The sequence below is a fragment of the Balaenoptera musculus genome, chromosome 10 (genome assembly GCF_009873245.2).
Source record: "Balaenoptera musculus isolate JJ_BM4_2016_0621 chromosome 10, mBalMus1.pri.v3, whole genome shotgun sequence".
Classification (NCBI taxonomy): Eukaryota; Metazoa; Chordata; class Mammalia; order Artiodactyla; family Balaenopteridae; genus Balaenoptera; species Balaenoptera musculus.
In genome coordinates, this window is record NC_045794.1 from 86458387 (window position 1) to 86475799 (window position 17413).

A 17413-nucleotide genomic window follows, 5' to 3' on the forward strand; every position below is an offset into this window, starting at 1 on the left:
TCACGTATAACCTATCAAACTGAAATTGTGGAATAAGTTTAGAATAGCCAGTGGGAACAGACGCTCTCCCTGACATACATAGGACTGGAGGCCTGTAACCTTTCTCTAAGCAGGTAGCACGTGGAGTCAAGAGTTAATCTGTGATAGGGCTTCCCTGGTGGCGCAGTGGTTGAGAATCTGCCTGCCAATGCAGGGGACACGGGTTCGAGCCCTGGTCTGGGAAGATCCCACATGCCACGGAGCAACTGGGCCCGTGAGCCACAACTACTGAGCCTGCGCGTCTGGAGCCTGTGCTCCGCAACGAGAGGCCGCGATAGTGAGAGGCCTGCGCACCGCGATGAAGAGTGGCCCCCGCTTGCTGCAACTAGAGAAAGCCCTCGCACAGAAACAAAGACCCAACACAGCCAAAAATAAATATACAAATAAAAATTAAAAAAAAGAAAAAGACCTAAAGAAGAAATACATGGCGAATATCTTAAAAAAAAAAAAAAAAAAGATAATCTGTGATACCGCTGATACTCAAGGACACACAGATGTAGTTTAAGGACAGCCAGGGCTAAACCCAGGCAGTCTGATGGCAGAGGCTATAACCTTGATGACTGCACGATGCTGCCTTTGGAGCCACTTTCTGTGCAGGAATACTTCGTTTCAAATAATAGCCAACATTTATATAAGACTTATGATGAGCCAGTGCTTATTATGAATACATGTTCTTGGTCATTATAACAGCTGCTTCTCAGTTAATTCTACCACTGGTCAAGGATGATGCACAGAAAACTCTTGCCCTGAGTAAGAGGTTAGAAGATCCCAATACCTCTTCCCAGTCTAAGCCTCCAGGGCCATCCTTTCCAGAACAGTGATGCTTGCCCTTAGGATCTCCTGAGAACTGGAATGGTGTCGGACAGTGTTTTCCTAAGTATGGAGCCCTACGCCACTGGTTGTACATGGGATGATTTAGGAGGCTTGTGTTCATAGCATTAAGTAACATTAAGTCACAGTGAGAAATCAGTCCTAATTTCATATGCAGGCAGGTAACAAAAGCTACCCAGAATTGAACAACATTACTCTAACCATATATATTTGTACAATCACCTTCTTTTGAGACATAACTGTTACTCTACTTATAGTAAGGATATACACTTTCTATGACAAAATACACTTATAATTTTTTAAATGAGTCAATTTAAAGAAAATAGTAAGTCATGCACAGAACAGAAGGAACGCAGATGATGAAAAGTTGAGAAAGTGGTACACTGTCATATGCGGGACACAAATGCCTGCAGTTTGGCAAACATTGGTAGAAGGGGAAAGGGCTGGGATTTGAAGTCAGACTCAAATCTCATTTTACCACCTACTAGCTGTGTGGCCTTGGACAGGTTACTTAACCTCTCTGAGCCTCAGTCTGCTCATCTGCTAAATGGGGATTGTAATAATAACCATTACCTTGCAGGGGTGTTTTGAGAGTTACCAAAGGCAATGTAGGCCCAATAAAGACTTTAAAATTGTTTTGTATTATTATTTACTATTTTTGTGTGTCAAGATATTTATACTTATTGGCCTCATACTGATCTATTTTCTGGCCCCTAGGCCTTTGTCTTCACATTTGTAAAAGGAAGGAGTTGGACAATCTCCACGGATGCCTTCCAGAGCTATGTCCTAAGGCTCAATGGTTCTGCCTTGCTGACATCCATCTCCTCTCTGCCTTTCTGGGTTATCAGATTCAGCCAGAGACAACCAGATACTATTCTCAGTTTAAAACAAAACTATAGAGAAACAGAAGACAAGGGACAAAGTTCTATAGTTTACCGATACAACTGATTAACATTCGCTTCCCACAGCCACTTTGAGGAAGCAGCCTAATGTCTACTACCATCTGACCCTTTTTTAGTATAAGTATGTCCCATGCAATATTGGGGATATACTTATACTAAAAATTTATTCATAGTTTATTAAAAATTCAAATCTAACTGGATACCTTGTCTTTTCATCTGCTACATTGGGCAACTCTATTCTGAGGGTAACTAACACAATTAGGTAATTATTTTCCCCCTAGATTCACAAACAACTGGATATAAAATCAGAGGCAAGTCCAGGTTTTGATGGGGTCTGAAGATTACATAATTTGAAGTGAATCTTTAAGAATAAGAATATGAAATTACAAATGCTAAATTAGGCAGGAACATGAATACTTATTTAAAATGAGAAAATAAATAATATTTGCAACTTTTACGGAAACATCTGACCCCTCTCATGAAAAATCCACCTCTGAACAAAACACCCAACAACTTTCTACGGAAATCATCCTCATATGATGATGCCAACAACTGTCTGTGGGAAAACTATCCATGAAAACCAAAGAAGATTAAAAAAAAAGAAAAGAAAAAGAATAAGATTCAGCATCAAAACAGTCCTCCAAAATATCTATTTTTAATCATAATTTTTAAAAGTTTGTAATCTTACTTTTTCGTAACAAAGCCATGTGTGTTCATGTGGATAAAAACTGTGACCTGTGGATTAAAGAATAAAAATTATTTTTAAAAGACAATCAACCCAAAAGTCATAATACAATTATTAAGGACTACATCTTTGACCGTTGCTATGTGGAAAATTTTGCAATCATTCTTAACTGTTCTGAATCTAGAATTTTGAACTAAATATTTCTTGAATTTAGCGCTCACCTCTTCAAATTGATTTCTCTGGCTGTACAAAATGTACAAAGGACTCCCAAAGCATAATCTTTTACCTTCTCCAAAAACTGCCCTGTCAGCTCTCTGGGTTAGCAGATCAGATGGCACTAACTGGAAGAAATGTCACATAAGAAGTTTTCCTTGATGTAAAATATCAATCCTGTGCCTTTTTTTCCTGCTATCATAACTTCATTCCTTTGATAAGGAAGCTTCTACATCTTCAGGAATCCCTTGTGAAAACAGAACCATCCTGAGAAGGGCACATTTTACACTCCATTCAATCATTCAGTAAATATTTATTGAGATCCTACTAAAAGCCCAGCACTGTGCTATGTACTGGGGATGCAGCAATGCACAAATCAGTCCCAGCTCCTATCATCATGGAGCTGTTTTCAGTAGAGAAAACAGATATTAAAATGTAACAAGTAAAATAATTAGATTATGGTAAGTGATACGAAGTAAAAAACAGAAGTGCTGGGATAAAGATGAATAGAGACCGGGAGGCATCTTGGTGAGAAATCAGGAAACACCTCACTGAGGAGATGACGTTTGATCAGAAGAAAGGGCAGGAGCCAGTGGAGCGAATGCAGAAGAGCATCCCAGGCAAAGGGAACAGCAAGTGCAAAGGCCCTGGGGCTGATGATTCTAAGTACCGCAAGAGGTTCAATGTGGCTGGAACAGAGTGGACTAAGGGAGAGACTGGCTAGAAGAGGCTGGAGACAAACTGTGGGGTCTGTAAAGGAATATGGATTTTATTTTTTGGCTGTGTTGCATCTTCGTTGCTGCACGCGGGCTTTCTCTAGTTGCAGCGAGCGGGGGCTACTCTTTGTGCGGTGTGCGGGCTTCTCATTGCGGTGGCTTCTCTTGTGGAGCACGGGCTCTAGGTGTGCAGGCTTCAGTAGTTGTGGCTCATGGGCTCAGTAGTTGTGGCTCACGGGCTCTAGAGCACACAGGCTTCAGTAGTTGTGGCACGTGGCTCAGTAGTTGTGGCGCGCAGGCTCTAGAGCGCAGGCTCAGTAGTTGTGGCACACGGGCTTAGCTGCTTGGCAGCATGTGGGATCTTCCCGGACAAGGGATCGAACCTGTGTCCCCTGCACTGGCAGGCGGATTCTTAACCACTGTGCCACCAGAGAAATCCCTGGATTTTCTTTTAAATGCATGTAACCCCCTCCATCAGCCTTTGTCTTCCTTAAAGCCCTAAAGCAATGTTTTTCAAACATTCCCACAGAAATTCTGATGATAAAGGAGGGTGGACACTCCAAAGTCATCCCCAGTGAGTTCAAAATATCTTACAAGTCTCTTGTTTTACCTTCAAGTTCATGTAAACTGTACATAAATATAGGGGAAAAATATAGTCCCTTCATTGTCGGAAGAGCTCCTCTCAGGGAGAAAACTCTTCGTTATGAAATCAAGGTCTTCTATACACACATGTAATGGATAGGTGTGAGGTCAGGAGAAAGCTAATTGGGTCGAGTAAATGATGAGCTGGAATCCCCAGGTTTGGCAGCAGCCCAAGAAGAACAGCGTGTAAGGAGGAGAAAGATCACAGGACAGGAGCTGCCAAGTCGCCCAAGAGAATTTCTTTCCCTGTGCAGGTGGGCCCTAGGGACTTTCAAAGAACTGGAATTTCCGATATGCAGTCCACAGTCTCTGCCATGCTCTGCATCTTCTAATCCCCACCCTACCTCTACACTGCTTTTCCCTCTGGATCTAAAGACACATGTTGCTGTGTTTGAGGGAAATCAAGGGAACGGGGCAATATTCTTTATTTTGGACATGGAGGACAGGGGAGAGAAACAACTGAGCTAGAAAGTTCTGTGGGCACCGGACATGAGAATGGAAGTCATCAAGAATTGGTACAAAGTTTGGAGGGAATATTGGATGGAGGAAAGGTGAGTTAATTGTGAGTTAACTGCATTCGAATCTCCAAATCTATGGCAGATGGTAGGAATCTTAACCTTTTTTTGACATAAATATCTTGGAAGTCTGGTGAATCCCATAGACCTCTTCCCAGAATAATGTTTTTAAAAGCTTAAAAGATATATTGTATTATAAAGAAAACCAATTACAAAATTTTAAAGAAAAGAAAATTATCAGAATATTGGGGGAAAAAACAAATTTGTGATACCTATAGATACCTATAGCATTAAACATGCTTCTTTATTAAATAACAAGGGCTATTAGCAGGTATAACACTTACTGTAACTTTAAATAGTAATGAGCTTTTAAAAATGTGAGATATTTGTAACAACTGTAATGTAACATGAAAGTATCTGATTTATACTGATGACGAAGTCACAGGTACTACAGTTACTTCTGTGGTTTGTTTCCTATATTCACAATTGAAGGAAATGCTCAAATTTTTTCTCATCTAAGTGCATGAGAAAATGAAATGTATCCATGGACACTTTGAGGGTCTGTGCATCCCAGGTTAAAGGTTACAGAATCCCTGAGGTAGGTTGATTCAACTGACATCTGGGTTAATATGTCATAGAAAAGTCATGTTTTTAATGTTTTACCATCTAGAAAAGCTGCTGCTTTGGGAAGATTTGCCAGGTTTGTGCTGTGGCTTTTTGTAGTCTTAACCACTGGACACCAGGGAAGTCCCAGGAACAACTTCTTTTAACAGAAGAGGCAACTACTTTAGAGAATAAAGAATTGGCCTTATGAGAACTATTTTTCTGCCAAGACATTTGAGACATGTTGACAAGGTAATTTCTTTATAGTGTCCTGGATTTCCACAAATTTCCTATTGTGAACTTCCATAATTAGAAAGAGTGCCTCACTCAGGGAGACACAAATGGTGATGTATAACAAATATTCAGTATACCTGATTTTTTTTTTAATAGACTTCCTTCCTGTGACACATGTAATTGATTAATTGCATATTAACAGGTCAGCTTCAAAATTTGACTTGATTTTTTGTGTGTGTGTGTGGCCGTGCAGCATGTGGGATCCTAGTTCCTCGACCAGGGATCAAACCCATGCTCCCTGCAGTGGAAGTGCAGAGTCTTAACCACTGGGCCACCAGGGGAGTTCCTTGACTTGTTGATTTTTAGATGTTTAAATTTTTACATATAGTAGAATTCACTTTTCTGGTTGTATTGTTCCATGAATTTTAACACATGCATAAATTCCTGTGATAATCACAACAAATGAGAAAAAGGACAATTCCAACACCTCCAAAAAATTCTCTTGTGCTGCCGTTTTGCAGGCAAACCCAACCTGACACCTAACTCCCGGCAACCACTGACGTATTCTCTGTGCCTATAGTTTTGTCATTTCTAGAATGTCATGTAAATGGATTCACACGGTATACAATCTTTAAAGACTCTCTTCTTTTGCTTAGCATGATGTATCTGGGATTGATACTTGCCGTTGCATGAATCAATAATGTGTTCCTTTTTATTGCTGAATAGCGTTCCATTGCAAGGATGTGTCACAGTTTATTTATCCATTCACCCATTGAAGGACATCTGAGTTCTTTCCAGTGTTTTCTGATTATGAATAAAGCATCTGTAAACACATGTTTAGAGGTTTTTGCATGATTTTAAGTTTTTACTTCTCTGTGGTAAAGACCTAGAAGTGGGGTTGCTGGGTCATTTGGTAGATGTGTGTTTATAAGAAATTTGCCCATCTGTTTTCCAGAGTGGCTGTATCATTTTGCATTCCTACCAGGAATGGAAGAGAAGTCCAGTTGCTCAGCATTCTTGTCAGCACTTGGTATTTTATTTTAGCTGTTCTAATATGTGTATTTCATGGTGGTTTTAATTTGCACTTCCCTAATAACTACTGATGTTGAGGATCTTTTAATGTGTTTATTTGCCATCTGTATATCGTTGTGATGGTTAATTTTATGTATCAACTTGACGGGGCCATAATATTTGGTCAAATACTATTCTGGGTGTTCCTGCAAGGATGTTTTTGGATGAGATTAATGTTAAAGCAGTAGTGTAAGGAATGCAGATTGCCCTCTCTAATGTGGGTGGGCCTCATCCAACTAGTTGAAGTTCTAAACAGAACAAAAAAGCTGACCTTCCCCTGAGTAAGATAATTTCTCTGGTTTGACTGCCTTTGAAGTGGGACACTGACTTTTTCCTACCTTCAGACTCGAACTGAAACTCATGCTCTTCCTGGGTCTTCAGCCTGCCAGCCATCAGACTGGATCTACACCAGCAGTTTTCCTGGTTCTCAGACCTGCAGACTCAGACTGGAGCTACACTTTTGGCTCTCTTTAGTCTCCAGCTTGCTGACTCAGCCTGCAGATCTTGAGTCTTGTTGGTTTCCATAATCACATGAGCCAATTCCTTATAATAAGTCTTCTTCTACATACATATACATCTGATTGGTTCTATTTCTCTGGAGAACCCTGACTAATGCAATGGGGAAGTGTCTGTTTAAATCTTTTGCCAATTTTTTAATTGGATCATTGCTTTCTGATTTTTAAGTTTTGAGAGCTTTACATATTCTGGATACAGGTCTTTTGTTAGATATGTGATTTGCAAATACTTTCTCCCAGTAGGTGGCTTGTCTTTTCATTCTTTTAACAATGAAAAGTTAAAACTTTCCTTTGCACAGGAAAAGTTTCCAGTTTTGATGATGTCAAATTCATCAATTTTTTGCTTCTACAGATCATGCTTTCAGTGTCATATCTAACAATTTTTGGCCTAACCCAAGGAAGGTCAGGATGAGTTTCTCTTATGTTTTCTTCTGAGAATTTTGTAGTTTAATATTTTACATTTCAATTTGAGTTAATTTTTTATATGGCACGAGGTATAGGTTAAAGCTCATATTTTAGCATATAAATATCCAGTTGTTCTGGGATCATTTGTTGAGAAGACTATCCTTTCCACTGAACTGATTTTTTTTTTTAATATTTCATTCTAATTTTAGGGTATTCAAAGGGAGGCTTGAGATTTATCAAGGAGTTTGAATCTAGAGGATGACGTGTGTCCCAAAGAAGGTTTCCGATTCTCTCCTACACTTTCTAGATTTGGATAGCAATCAGTGGCTAAAAAGTAAGTTATATCATCAAATAAAGATTCAACGTTCTCAAAATAGCACCAGGCCTAAGGAGACAAGAAAAGGGCTGATACATCATGAAAAATTTCAACCAAACATTTCCCCAAATGCAAATCCTATCTTTTCACAATATTCTGGAGTATTTTATTTGTGCTCTGAAAATCCAAGAGAGCTAACAGACTCTCTGTTCTCAAAATATGCCTGTTATAACTCTGCTTCCTGGATGTCCCAGTTCACAATTTATCAATATGCTTATCATAATACCTTATATATTCATTAGAAGAAGCAGTAGGCATTAAGAGAAGCAGAGGATAGCAGGGCAAGTTTGATGAAAAAAAATGAAGTTTAACCGTTAGAAAAGAATTTTAGATTATAAAATTCATCTTAGGAGATTGGTTCAAGATGGCGGAGTAGAAGGACGTGCACTCACTCCCTCTTGCGAGAGCACGTGCATCACAACTAACTGCTGAACAATCATCGACAGGAAGATACTGGAACTCACCAAAAAAGATACCCCACATCCAAAGACAAAGGAGAAGCCACAATGAGATGGTAGGAGGGGCGCAATCACAATACAATCAAATCCCATAACTGCTGGGTGGGTGACTCACAAACTGGAGAACACTTATACCCCAGAAGTCCACCCACTGGAGTGAAGGTTCTGAGCCCCACACCAGGCTTCCCAACCTGGGGGTCCGGCAACGGGAGGGGGAATTCCTAGAGAATCAGACTTTGAAGGCTAGTGGGATTTGAGTGCAGGACTTCGACAGGACTGGGGGAAACAGAGACTCTACTCTTGGAGGGCACACACAAAGTAGTGTGTACATCGGGACCCAGGGGAAGGAGCGGTGACCCTGGGGGAGACTGAATCAGACCTACCTGCTAGTGTTGGAGGGTCTCCTGCAGAGGCAGGGGGTGGCTCTGTCCCACCGTGAGGACAAGGACACTGGCAGCAGAAGTTCTGGGAAGTACTCCTTGGCGTGAGCCCTCCCACAGTCCGCCATTAGCCCCACCAAAGAGCCCGGGTAGGCTCCAATGTTGGGTCGCCTCAGGCCAAACAACCAACAAGGAGGGAACCCAGCCCCACCCATCAGCAGACAAGCGGACTGAAGTTTTACTGAGCTCTGCTCACCAGAGCAACACCCAGCTCTACCCACCACCAATCCCTCCCATCAGGAAGCTTGCACAAGCCTCTTAGATAGCCTCATCCACCAGAGGGCAGACAGCAGAAGCAAGAATAACGACAATCCTCCAGCAGATGGAACAAAAACCACATTCACAGAAAGATAAACAAGATGAAAAGGCAGAGGGTTATGTACCAGATGAAGGAACAAGATAAAACCCCAGAAAAGCAACTAAATGAACTGGAGATAGGCAACCTTCCAGAAAAAGAGTTCAGAATAATGATAGTGAAGATGATCCAGGACCTTGGAAAAAGAATGGAGGCAAAGATCGAGAAGATGCAAGAACTGTTTAGCAAAGACCTAGAAGAATTAAAGGACAAACACCTAGAAGAATTAAAGAACAAACAAAAAGAGATGAACAACAAAATAACTGAAATGAAAAATACACTAGAAGGAGTCAACAGCAGAATAACTGAGGCAGAAGAACTGATAAGTGACCTGGAAGACAGAATGGTGGAATTCACTGCCACGGAACAGAATAAAGAAAAAAGAATGAAAAGAAATGAAGACAGCCTAAGAGACCTCGGGGACAACATGAAACGTAACAACATTTGCATTATAGGGGTCCCAGAAGGAGAAGAGAGAGAGAAAGGACCCGAGAAAATATTTGAAGAGTTTATAGTAGAAAACTTCCCTAACATGGGAAAGGAAATAGCCACCCAAGTCCAGGAAGCACAGAGAGTCCCAGGCAGGATAAACCCAAGGAGAAACATGCCGAGACACATAGTAATCAAATTGACAAAAATTAAAGGCAAAGAAAAATTATTGAAAGCAGCAAGGGAAAAATGACAAATAACATACAAGGGAACTCCCATAAGGTTAACAGCTGATTTCTCAGCAGAAACTCTACAAGCCAGAAGGGAGTGGCATGATATATTTAAAGTGATGAAAGGGAAAAACCTACCACCAAGATTATTCTACCCAGCAAGGATCGCATTCAGATTCAATGGAGAAATCAAAAGCTTTACAGACAAGCAAAAGCTAGGAGAATTCAGCACCACCAAACCAGCTCTACAACAAATGCTAAAAGAACTTCTCTAAGTGGGAAACACAAGAGAAGAAAAGGACCTACAAAAACAAACCCATAACGATTAAGAAAATGGTAATAGGAATATACATATCGATAATAACCTTAAATGTGAATGGATTAAATGCTCCAACCAAAAGACACAGGCTGGCTGAATGCATACAAAAACAAGACCCATATATATGCTGTCTACAAGAGACCTACTTCAGACCTAGGGACACATACAGACTGACAGTGAGGGGATGGAAAAAGATATTCCATGCAAATGGAAATCAAAAGAAAGCTGGAGTACCAATACTCATATCAGATAAAATAGACTTTAAAATAAAGAATGTTACAAGTGACAAGGAAGGACACTACATAATGATCAAGGGATCAATCCAAGAAGAAGAGATAACAATTATAAATATATATGCACCCAACATAGGAGCACCTCAATACATAAGGCCACTGCTAACAGCTATAAATGAGAAAATCGACAGTAACACAAAAATAGTGGGGGACTTTAACACCTCACTTACACCAATGGACAGATCATCCAAAATGAAAATAAATAAGGAAACAGAAGCTTTAAATGACACAATAGACCAGATAGATTTAATTGATATTTCTAGGACATTCCATCCAAAAACAGCAGATTACACTTTCTTCTCAAGTGCGCACGGAACATTCTCCAGGATAGATCACATCTTGGGTCACAAATCAAGCCTCAGTAAATTTAAGAAAATTGAAATCATATCAAGCATCTTTTCTGACCGCAACACTATGAGATTAGAAATCAATTACAGGGGAAAATACCGTAAAAAACACAAACATATGGAGGCTAAATAATACATTACTAAATAACCAAGAGATCCCTGAGGAAATCAAAAAATACCTAGAGACAAATTACAACAAAAACATGAAGATACAAAACCTGTGGAATGCAACAAAAGCAGTTCTAAAGGGAAGTTTATAGTAAAACGAGCCTACCTCAAGAGACAAGAAAAATCTCAAATAAACAATGTAACCTTACACCTAGAGGAACTAGAGAAAGAAGAACAAACAACACCTAAAGTTAGTAGAAGGGAAGCAATCATAAAGATCAGAGCAGAAATAAATGAAATAGAAACAAAGAAAACAATAGCAAAGATCAATACAACTAAAAGCTGGTTCTTTGAGAAGATAAACAAAATTGATAAACCATTAGCCAGACTTATCAAGAAAAAGAGGGAGAGGACTCAAATCTATAAAATTAGAAATGAAAAAGGAGAAGTTACAACAGACACCGCAGAAATACAAAGCATCCTAAGAGACTACTACAAGCAACTCTATGCCAACAGAATGGACAACCTGGAAGAAATGGGCAAATTCTTTGAAAGGTATAACCTTCCAAGACTGAACCAGGAAGAAATAGAAAATATGAATAGACCAATTACAAGTAATGAAATTGAAACTGTGATTAAAAATCTTCCAACAAACAAAAGTCCAGGACCAGAGGGCTTCGCAGGTGAATTCTATCAAACATTTAGAGAAGAGCTAACACCCATCCTTCTTAAACTCTTCCAAGAAACTGCAGAGGAAGGAACACTCCCAAACTCATTCTACGAGGCCACCATCACCCTGATACCAAAACCAGACAAGGATACTACAAAAAAAGAAAATTACAGACCAATATCACTGATGAATATAGATGCAAAAATCCTCAACAAAATACTAGCAAACAGAATCCAACAACACATTAAAAGGATCAGACACCATGATCAAGTGGAATTTATCCTGACTTCCTTTATCTTAAAAAACAAACAAACAAACAAACGAGCTAATTTACCATAAATAACAATTTGTCTTGAAAACTCAAAATTTATTTTAAAATTAAATTGATCCTTCTCAATTACGGTCCTTCAAAAGAACTTCTGAACTTGATGTTTGACTGGAGGCAGCCGTCAGCAAACAGGGAACAGTAGCCTTTAGAAATCAGCAACATGACGGAGAAGGCAGGACAGCATAGTACCCCAGGGTTTCTTTATGAACCAAAGTGTTGTGAGAACTTGCTGGCCGTGATCTAGGGAAACTCTTCAACAGGGATTTCATTCAAGCCTTTAACTCACTGTAAACAACTGGCTACAATGTCCCTTTCATTTTCCCGGGATATAGACTGTATACCCAGGAGCTCTGAGTGCATTTGCAACGGCCCTTCTCCTTTTCCCCTCTTGCACTTGGGAAAGAATTGAGTCAAAAAGCATGCTACTTACGATTCTTCTGAGATTGGTTTCAGGTACCTTTTATCCATTTACTATTCTGGATGATATACATTCGGCTAACTTTTTGAGGTAATGTCAGCCTAGAATGGTCTTTGGCCACATGTCTGTTCCCTTCCAGAGACCATCTGGTATCACAGGAGAGAATGAGGGGGAGGCCAGAAGGCTCTGGGCTCCAAATCCCTGAGGCCAGCTCCTCCCTGTATATCCCAGTCAGCCAAGCCAATCAATTCCCCTATTTTCCTTAAACTTCTTTGAAATGAGGTTCAATTTCTTGCAAACGAATCCTTACAAATACATTCCTTGTGGCCAGAACGGGATGGATATATTACTAATTCCATTTTTCAAATGAGGAAATTGTGGCTCAGAGAGGGTCAGTAACTTGCTCAAAATCACACAGCTGGTAAATAGTAGAACAGGGATTTGAAATTAGGGCTGTCTGACTTCAAATCTGATGCTCTTTAACCACAAGGTTCTGAAACTCATGAAAAGCTATTCTGGCTACCCCAGAGGCAGGTGAGGTGGGCACCAGGTAACAGATGTCACTGTGTGTTGATGAAATTTCACAGCTCCCAGGCGAGGTTGGTCTGCTCTCCCTTGAGTGCTCCGTTACTCTAACTACTGAGCTCATGCCAAAGAGTAAGTGCTGACTCATCTGGCAAGGGGGCTCATCCTTCCCCTGTCCAGCAAGTTGCAACTCTAAAATCTCTTTAAGATAAAATAAGAGGGGCTTCCCTAGTGGCGCAGTGGTTGAGAATCCGCCTGCCAATGCAGGGGACACGTGTTCGAGCCCTGGTCCAGGAAGATCCTACATGCCGCGGAGCAACTAAGCCCGTGCGCCGCAACTACTGAGCCTGCGCTGTAGAGCCCGTGGGCCACAACTGCTGAAGCCTGTGCACCTGGAGCCCGTGCTCCGCAACAGGAGAAACAACCGCAGTGAGAAGCCCACGCACCGCAATGAAGAGTAGCCCCCGCTCACTGCAACTAGAGAAAGCCCGCGCACAGCATCGAAAACACAACGCAGCCAAAAATAAATAAATAAAATTTTTTAAAAAAGATAAAATAAGAGGATTCAGGAAACTGATATGCACATCTAATTGCAAGGCACAGCAGTAGTGAGCCAAGGAGGGAAATTCCTGAAGCAGATTCTTGTAGGAAACCTTCTAAGGTGCTTTTAGAATACAAGGCAGAAAGGAGTCCCTGAGAAGCGTGTACCTCCAAGAGAAAGCCTGTTTCATTTACTTTTTATTTTGTTTTTTTTTGGTCGTGCCTCACAGCTTGCAGGATCTTAGTTCCCTGACCAGGGATAGAACCCCGGCCCCTTGCAGTGGAAGCATGGAATCCTAACCACTGGATTGCCAGGGAATTCCCTGTTTCATTTACTTTTTAAAAAACATATGAAATTGTATAAAGATTCGGTATGCCTGATTGGCATACTTCTCTCCCTCTTCACAATTTCATCTCATCTCTGACGGTGGCACGTTCTGTTTAAGCTGCTGTAAACTGGTATTTCCGGGGCTTGCAGTCAAAAGCATTCTAATAGATTAAGTAGGTGCACAAGAGATGTTTGCGGCTTCTAGAGAGGAGCTGATGGTATGGATTTAGCAGAGGGATCAGAGCTGTAAAGGGGTAGAAGAGTGATGGGGGGAAGTCAGGGACGAGCGCTGGAGGAAACAGCTGCAAGACATCTTAAGAAGACATAGAATAAGAAGCAGAGATCTGGGGCCAAGGGAAATGAGTGTCTGGGGCAGAGCCTGGGAGAGCATATTCTGGGTTACCATGGTTCCTGCCTGCGAGCAAGTGCAGCACAGGACTCATTACCATGCGGGTGAGGCCCAGGTGCACGGGAGGTGTAGGCCACCTGCCTGCTCTCTCCTCCTCTACACACGTCCTGTACGTAGCCTACGGGACCCCACACTCACCTGCTTTCCCACCACCTTTGGGGACCGCTCATCCTCAGCCTCTTTGGCTGTTCCCCCATCTCCGGAACCTCTAAATGGTGGACTCACCTAGCTTGAAATACCATTTATATGCCTACAACTCCCAAATTACTGTCTCCAGCCCAGATCTCTCACGTGGACTCCAGACTCCTAAAGCCAAGTGTCCACTGCGTGGCTCCACTTGAAGGCATCCTCATGTCCAAATTCGAACTCCTGACATTTGCCCAAAACACACATCTCCCATCATCTCCCCCAACTGCACAACGGCAACTCCATTCTTCTAATTGCTCCAGCGAAAATAAGCTTGGTGTTATCCTTGACCCTTCTGTTTCTCATTCCCCACAGATGGACTGACCACAAATCCTGTCAGTTCCACCTTCAAAATATATCCATGATCTTCACCACCAGTACTGCCTTCTCCCTGGCCTGATCACCACCATCCTTTGACTGGATGATTCTGCCTGTGTCTCCTTTTAGTTGGTTGTGTTGTTTTCTGTTTAAAATTCTCCAAGCCCTCGCTATTTCTCTCAGAGTAAAAGCCAAAGTCTGTACAGTGTCTTACAAGATCTCACCCGATCACACTGGCCTCCTTGCCAGGCATTCTCCTGCCTCAGAGCCTTTTACACTCGTTCCCTCCACCGGGAATGCTATTCCCTTCACCTGGAACACTCCTGCCAGATATCCATGTGGCTGGCTCCTTCGCGTCCCCCAGACTCAGTCAAAACCCCCTAACCTCAGCAACACATATGTCACTTCTCCTCAGCAATGACCACCATCCAACATACTGCCCATTTCATCACTGGTTTATTGTCTGCCCTCCCGGTGATAGGCTATAAGCTCCTTGAAGGCAGGGCATTTTGTCTGTTTTGTTCATTGCCATATGCCCAGCATGAGTTCCTGGAGACATGAACCCTCAAAAATATTTACAGACTTATATAAATATTTTTATAATATAAATACTTTTGTAATATAAAAGATTTATAGAACACGTGACCCTCTCCTCCAGGAAGCTGCGCAGCACCTCAAACCTCATCTGTCCACAACTGAAATCAGCACCTGCCCCACAGAAGCTCCTCCTCAGTGTTCTCTGAGAGTCCTCTTCCACCGCTCCCTCCCAACCCCTCATCCAACCAACGCCTGATTCCTACAGTTTCACCTCCTAAGTGTTTCTTAATCCATCTCCTTTCTACCCTGCCTCATCTCACTGATTAACTCTGCAGTAACTTCCCTCCTGGACTTCCTGCCTCTAGGATTTCTGCTCCCTCCCCTTTCCCAATCCATCACTGGTACAGCTGTCACAGTGACTATTTTTGTTGTTTAATAATTAATTTGAAATATACATGCAGGTTGAGTAACTTTTTTTTTTTGGCCACGCCGCATGGCGGATCTTAGTTCCCTGACCACGGATGGAACCCGTGCCCCCTGCAGTGGAAACACGCAGAGTCTTAACCACTGGACTGCCAGGGAAGTCCTGAGTACCCTTATTTTTTTGTTCGATTTTTCCTTTTCTTTTTATCACTTGAAACATTTCAAGTCTACCAAAAAGTTGAAAGAATGAATTTTCATATACCCTACACCAGATTCACCAATTGCTAACACGTTGCCATATTTCCTTTCTCTCTCTCTCTTCTTCCCTCCCTCTGTATATACATATGTATGTATATATATATATACACATGACTCTTCAGCCCTAAATACTTCAGTGTGCATCTCTTAAGGACAAGGACATCCTCCTATATAATCACAATGCCATTACCACACCTAAGAAAAATAACATTAATTTAACATCACTGGATAAGCAGTCCATATTCAAAATGTCCCCATTATTCCAATATTGTTTTTTATAGTTTGGTTGTCATATCTTTAGTTTCTTTTACTCTTGATCAGTCCCACCTCACCACACTGCCTTTTTATTTTTCATGAACTTTTTTTGGAAGAAGACAAGCCAGTTGTCTTGTAGAATCCTACTGACTAAAGAGTTACTATATGATCCAGCAGTCCCAATCATGGGCATAGACCCAGAGAAAACTAATTGGAAAAGATACATGCACCCCAATGTTCATAGCAGCACTACCTACAATAGCTAAGACATGGAAGCAACCTAAATGTCCATTGATAGACGACTGGATAAAGAAGATGTGGTACACACACACACACACACACACACACACACACAATGGAATACTACTCAGCCATAAAAAAGAATGAAATAATGCCATTTGCAGCAACATGGATGGACCTAGAGATTATCATACTAAGTGAAGTCAGAAAGAGAAAGACAAATAGCATATGATACCACTTATATGTGGAATCTAAAATATGGTACAAATGAGCTTATTTACAAAACAGAAACAGACTCACAGACATAGAAAATAAACTTATGGTTACCAAAGGGGAAAGAGGTTGGGGGAAGAGGGATAAATTAGGAGTTTGGGATTAACACATACATACTACTATAATGTAAAATAAACAACAAGGACCTACTGTATAGCACAGGGAACTATATTCACTATCTTATAATAAACCATAATGGAAAAGAATCTGAAAAAGTGAATATATACAGTGTATAAAAAGTGTATACAAACACACACACACACATACTCATATATATAACTGAATCACTTTGCTGTACACTGGAAACTAACATTGTAAATCAATTACACTTCAATCAAAAAAACAAACAAACAAAAAACCCCCACTACTCTGAGTGTTCCTTTCCTCCCTAAAGCCCTTCACTGGAAATCCAGTACCAAAAGGTTAAGATTGCAGCTTAAGATTCCCCTAGGTCCTCTGTGCCATGCCTTCCGTCTAAGCTGAACTGGTTGAAAGTTAGTCTCCAGCCCTCCACTGTCCTTCACACCCAGGTCTATGCTTCTCTTTTTTTAAAATACATTTATTTATTTATTTTTGGTTGCATTGGGTCTTTGTTGCTGCACGCAGGTTTTTCTCTGGTTGTGGCGAGAGGGGGCTACTCTTTGTTGTGGTGCTCGGGCTTCTCACTGCGGTGGCTTCTCTTGTTGCAGAGCATGGGCTCTGGGCGTGCAGGCTTCAGTAGTTGTGGCACGTGGGCTCAGTAGTTGTGGCGCACGGGCTTAGTTGCTCCGCGGCATGTAGGATCTTCCCAGACCAAGGATTGAACCCGTGTCCCCTGCACTGGCAGGTGGATTCTTAACCACCGTGCCACCAGGGAAGCCCTCTATGTTTTTCTTGTCGCTGAACTTTGGTTCATTCAGTCCCCTCTGCCTGGAATGCCCTTTCCCCTCCTCTTTCCCCAGTAAATTGCTACTTGTGCTTTAATGACTCCTCCTCCTCC

General features: G+C 41.4%; 1 protein-coding gene across 11 annotated transcripts in view; it reads right to left on the reverse strand.

Moving 5' to 3' along the window:
* The window catches only part of GLT8D2 (glycosyltransferase 8 domain containing 2), a 53522-nt gene that overhangs the window by 20679 nt on the left and 15430 nt on the right, over positions 1 to 17413 (reverse strand). For 10 of the 11 annotated variants that reach the window (XM_036867597.1, XM_036867595.1, XM_036867592.1 and 7 more), the window contains one exon: positions 2461 to 2507. In XM_036867597.1, coding sequence (XP_036723492.1) covers positions 2461 to 2479 — 19 coding nt within the window. In that variant the 5' untranslated portion in view covers positions 2480 to 2507. Of the gene's footprint in view, positions 1 to 2460; positions 2508 to 6063; positions 6134 to 17413 lie in introns of those variants that run through there. The other variant, XM_036867599.1, reaches the window with a different exon arrangement.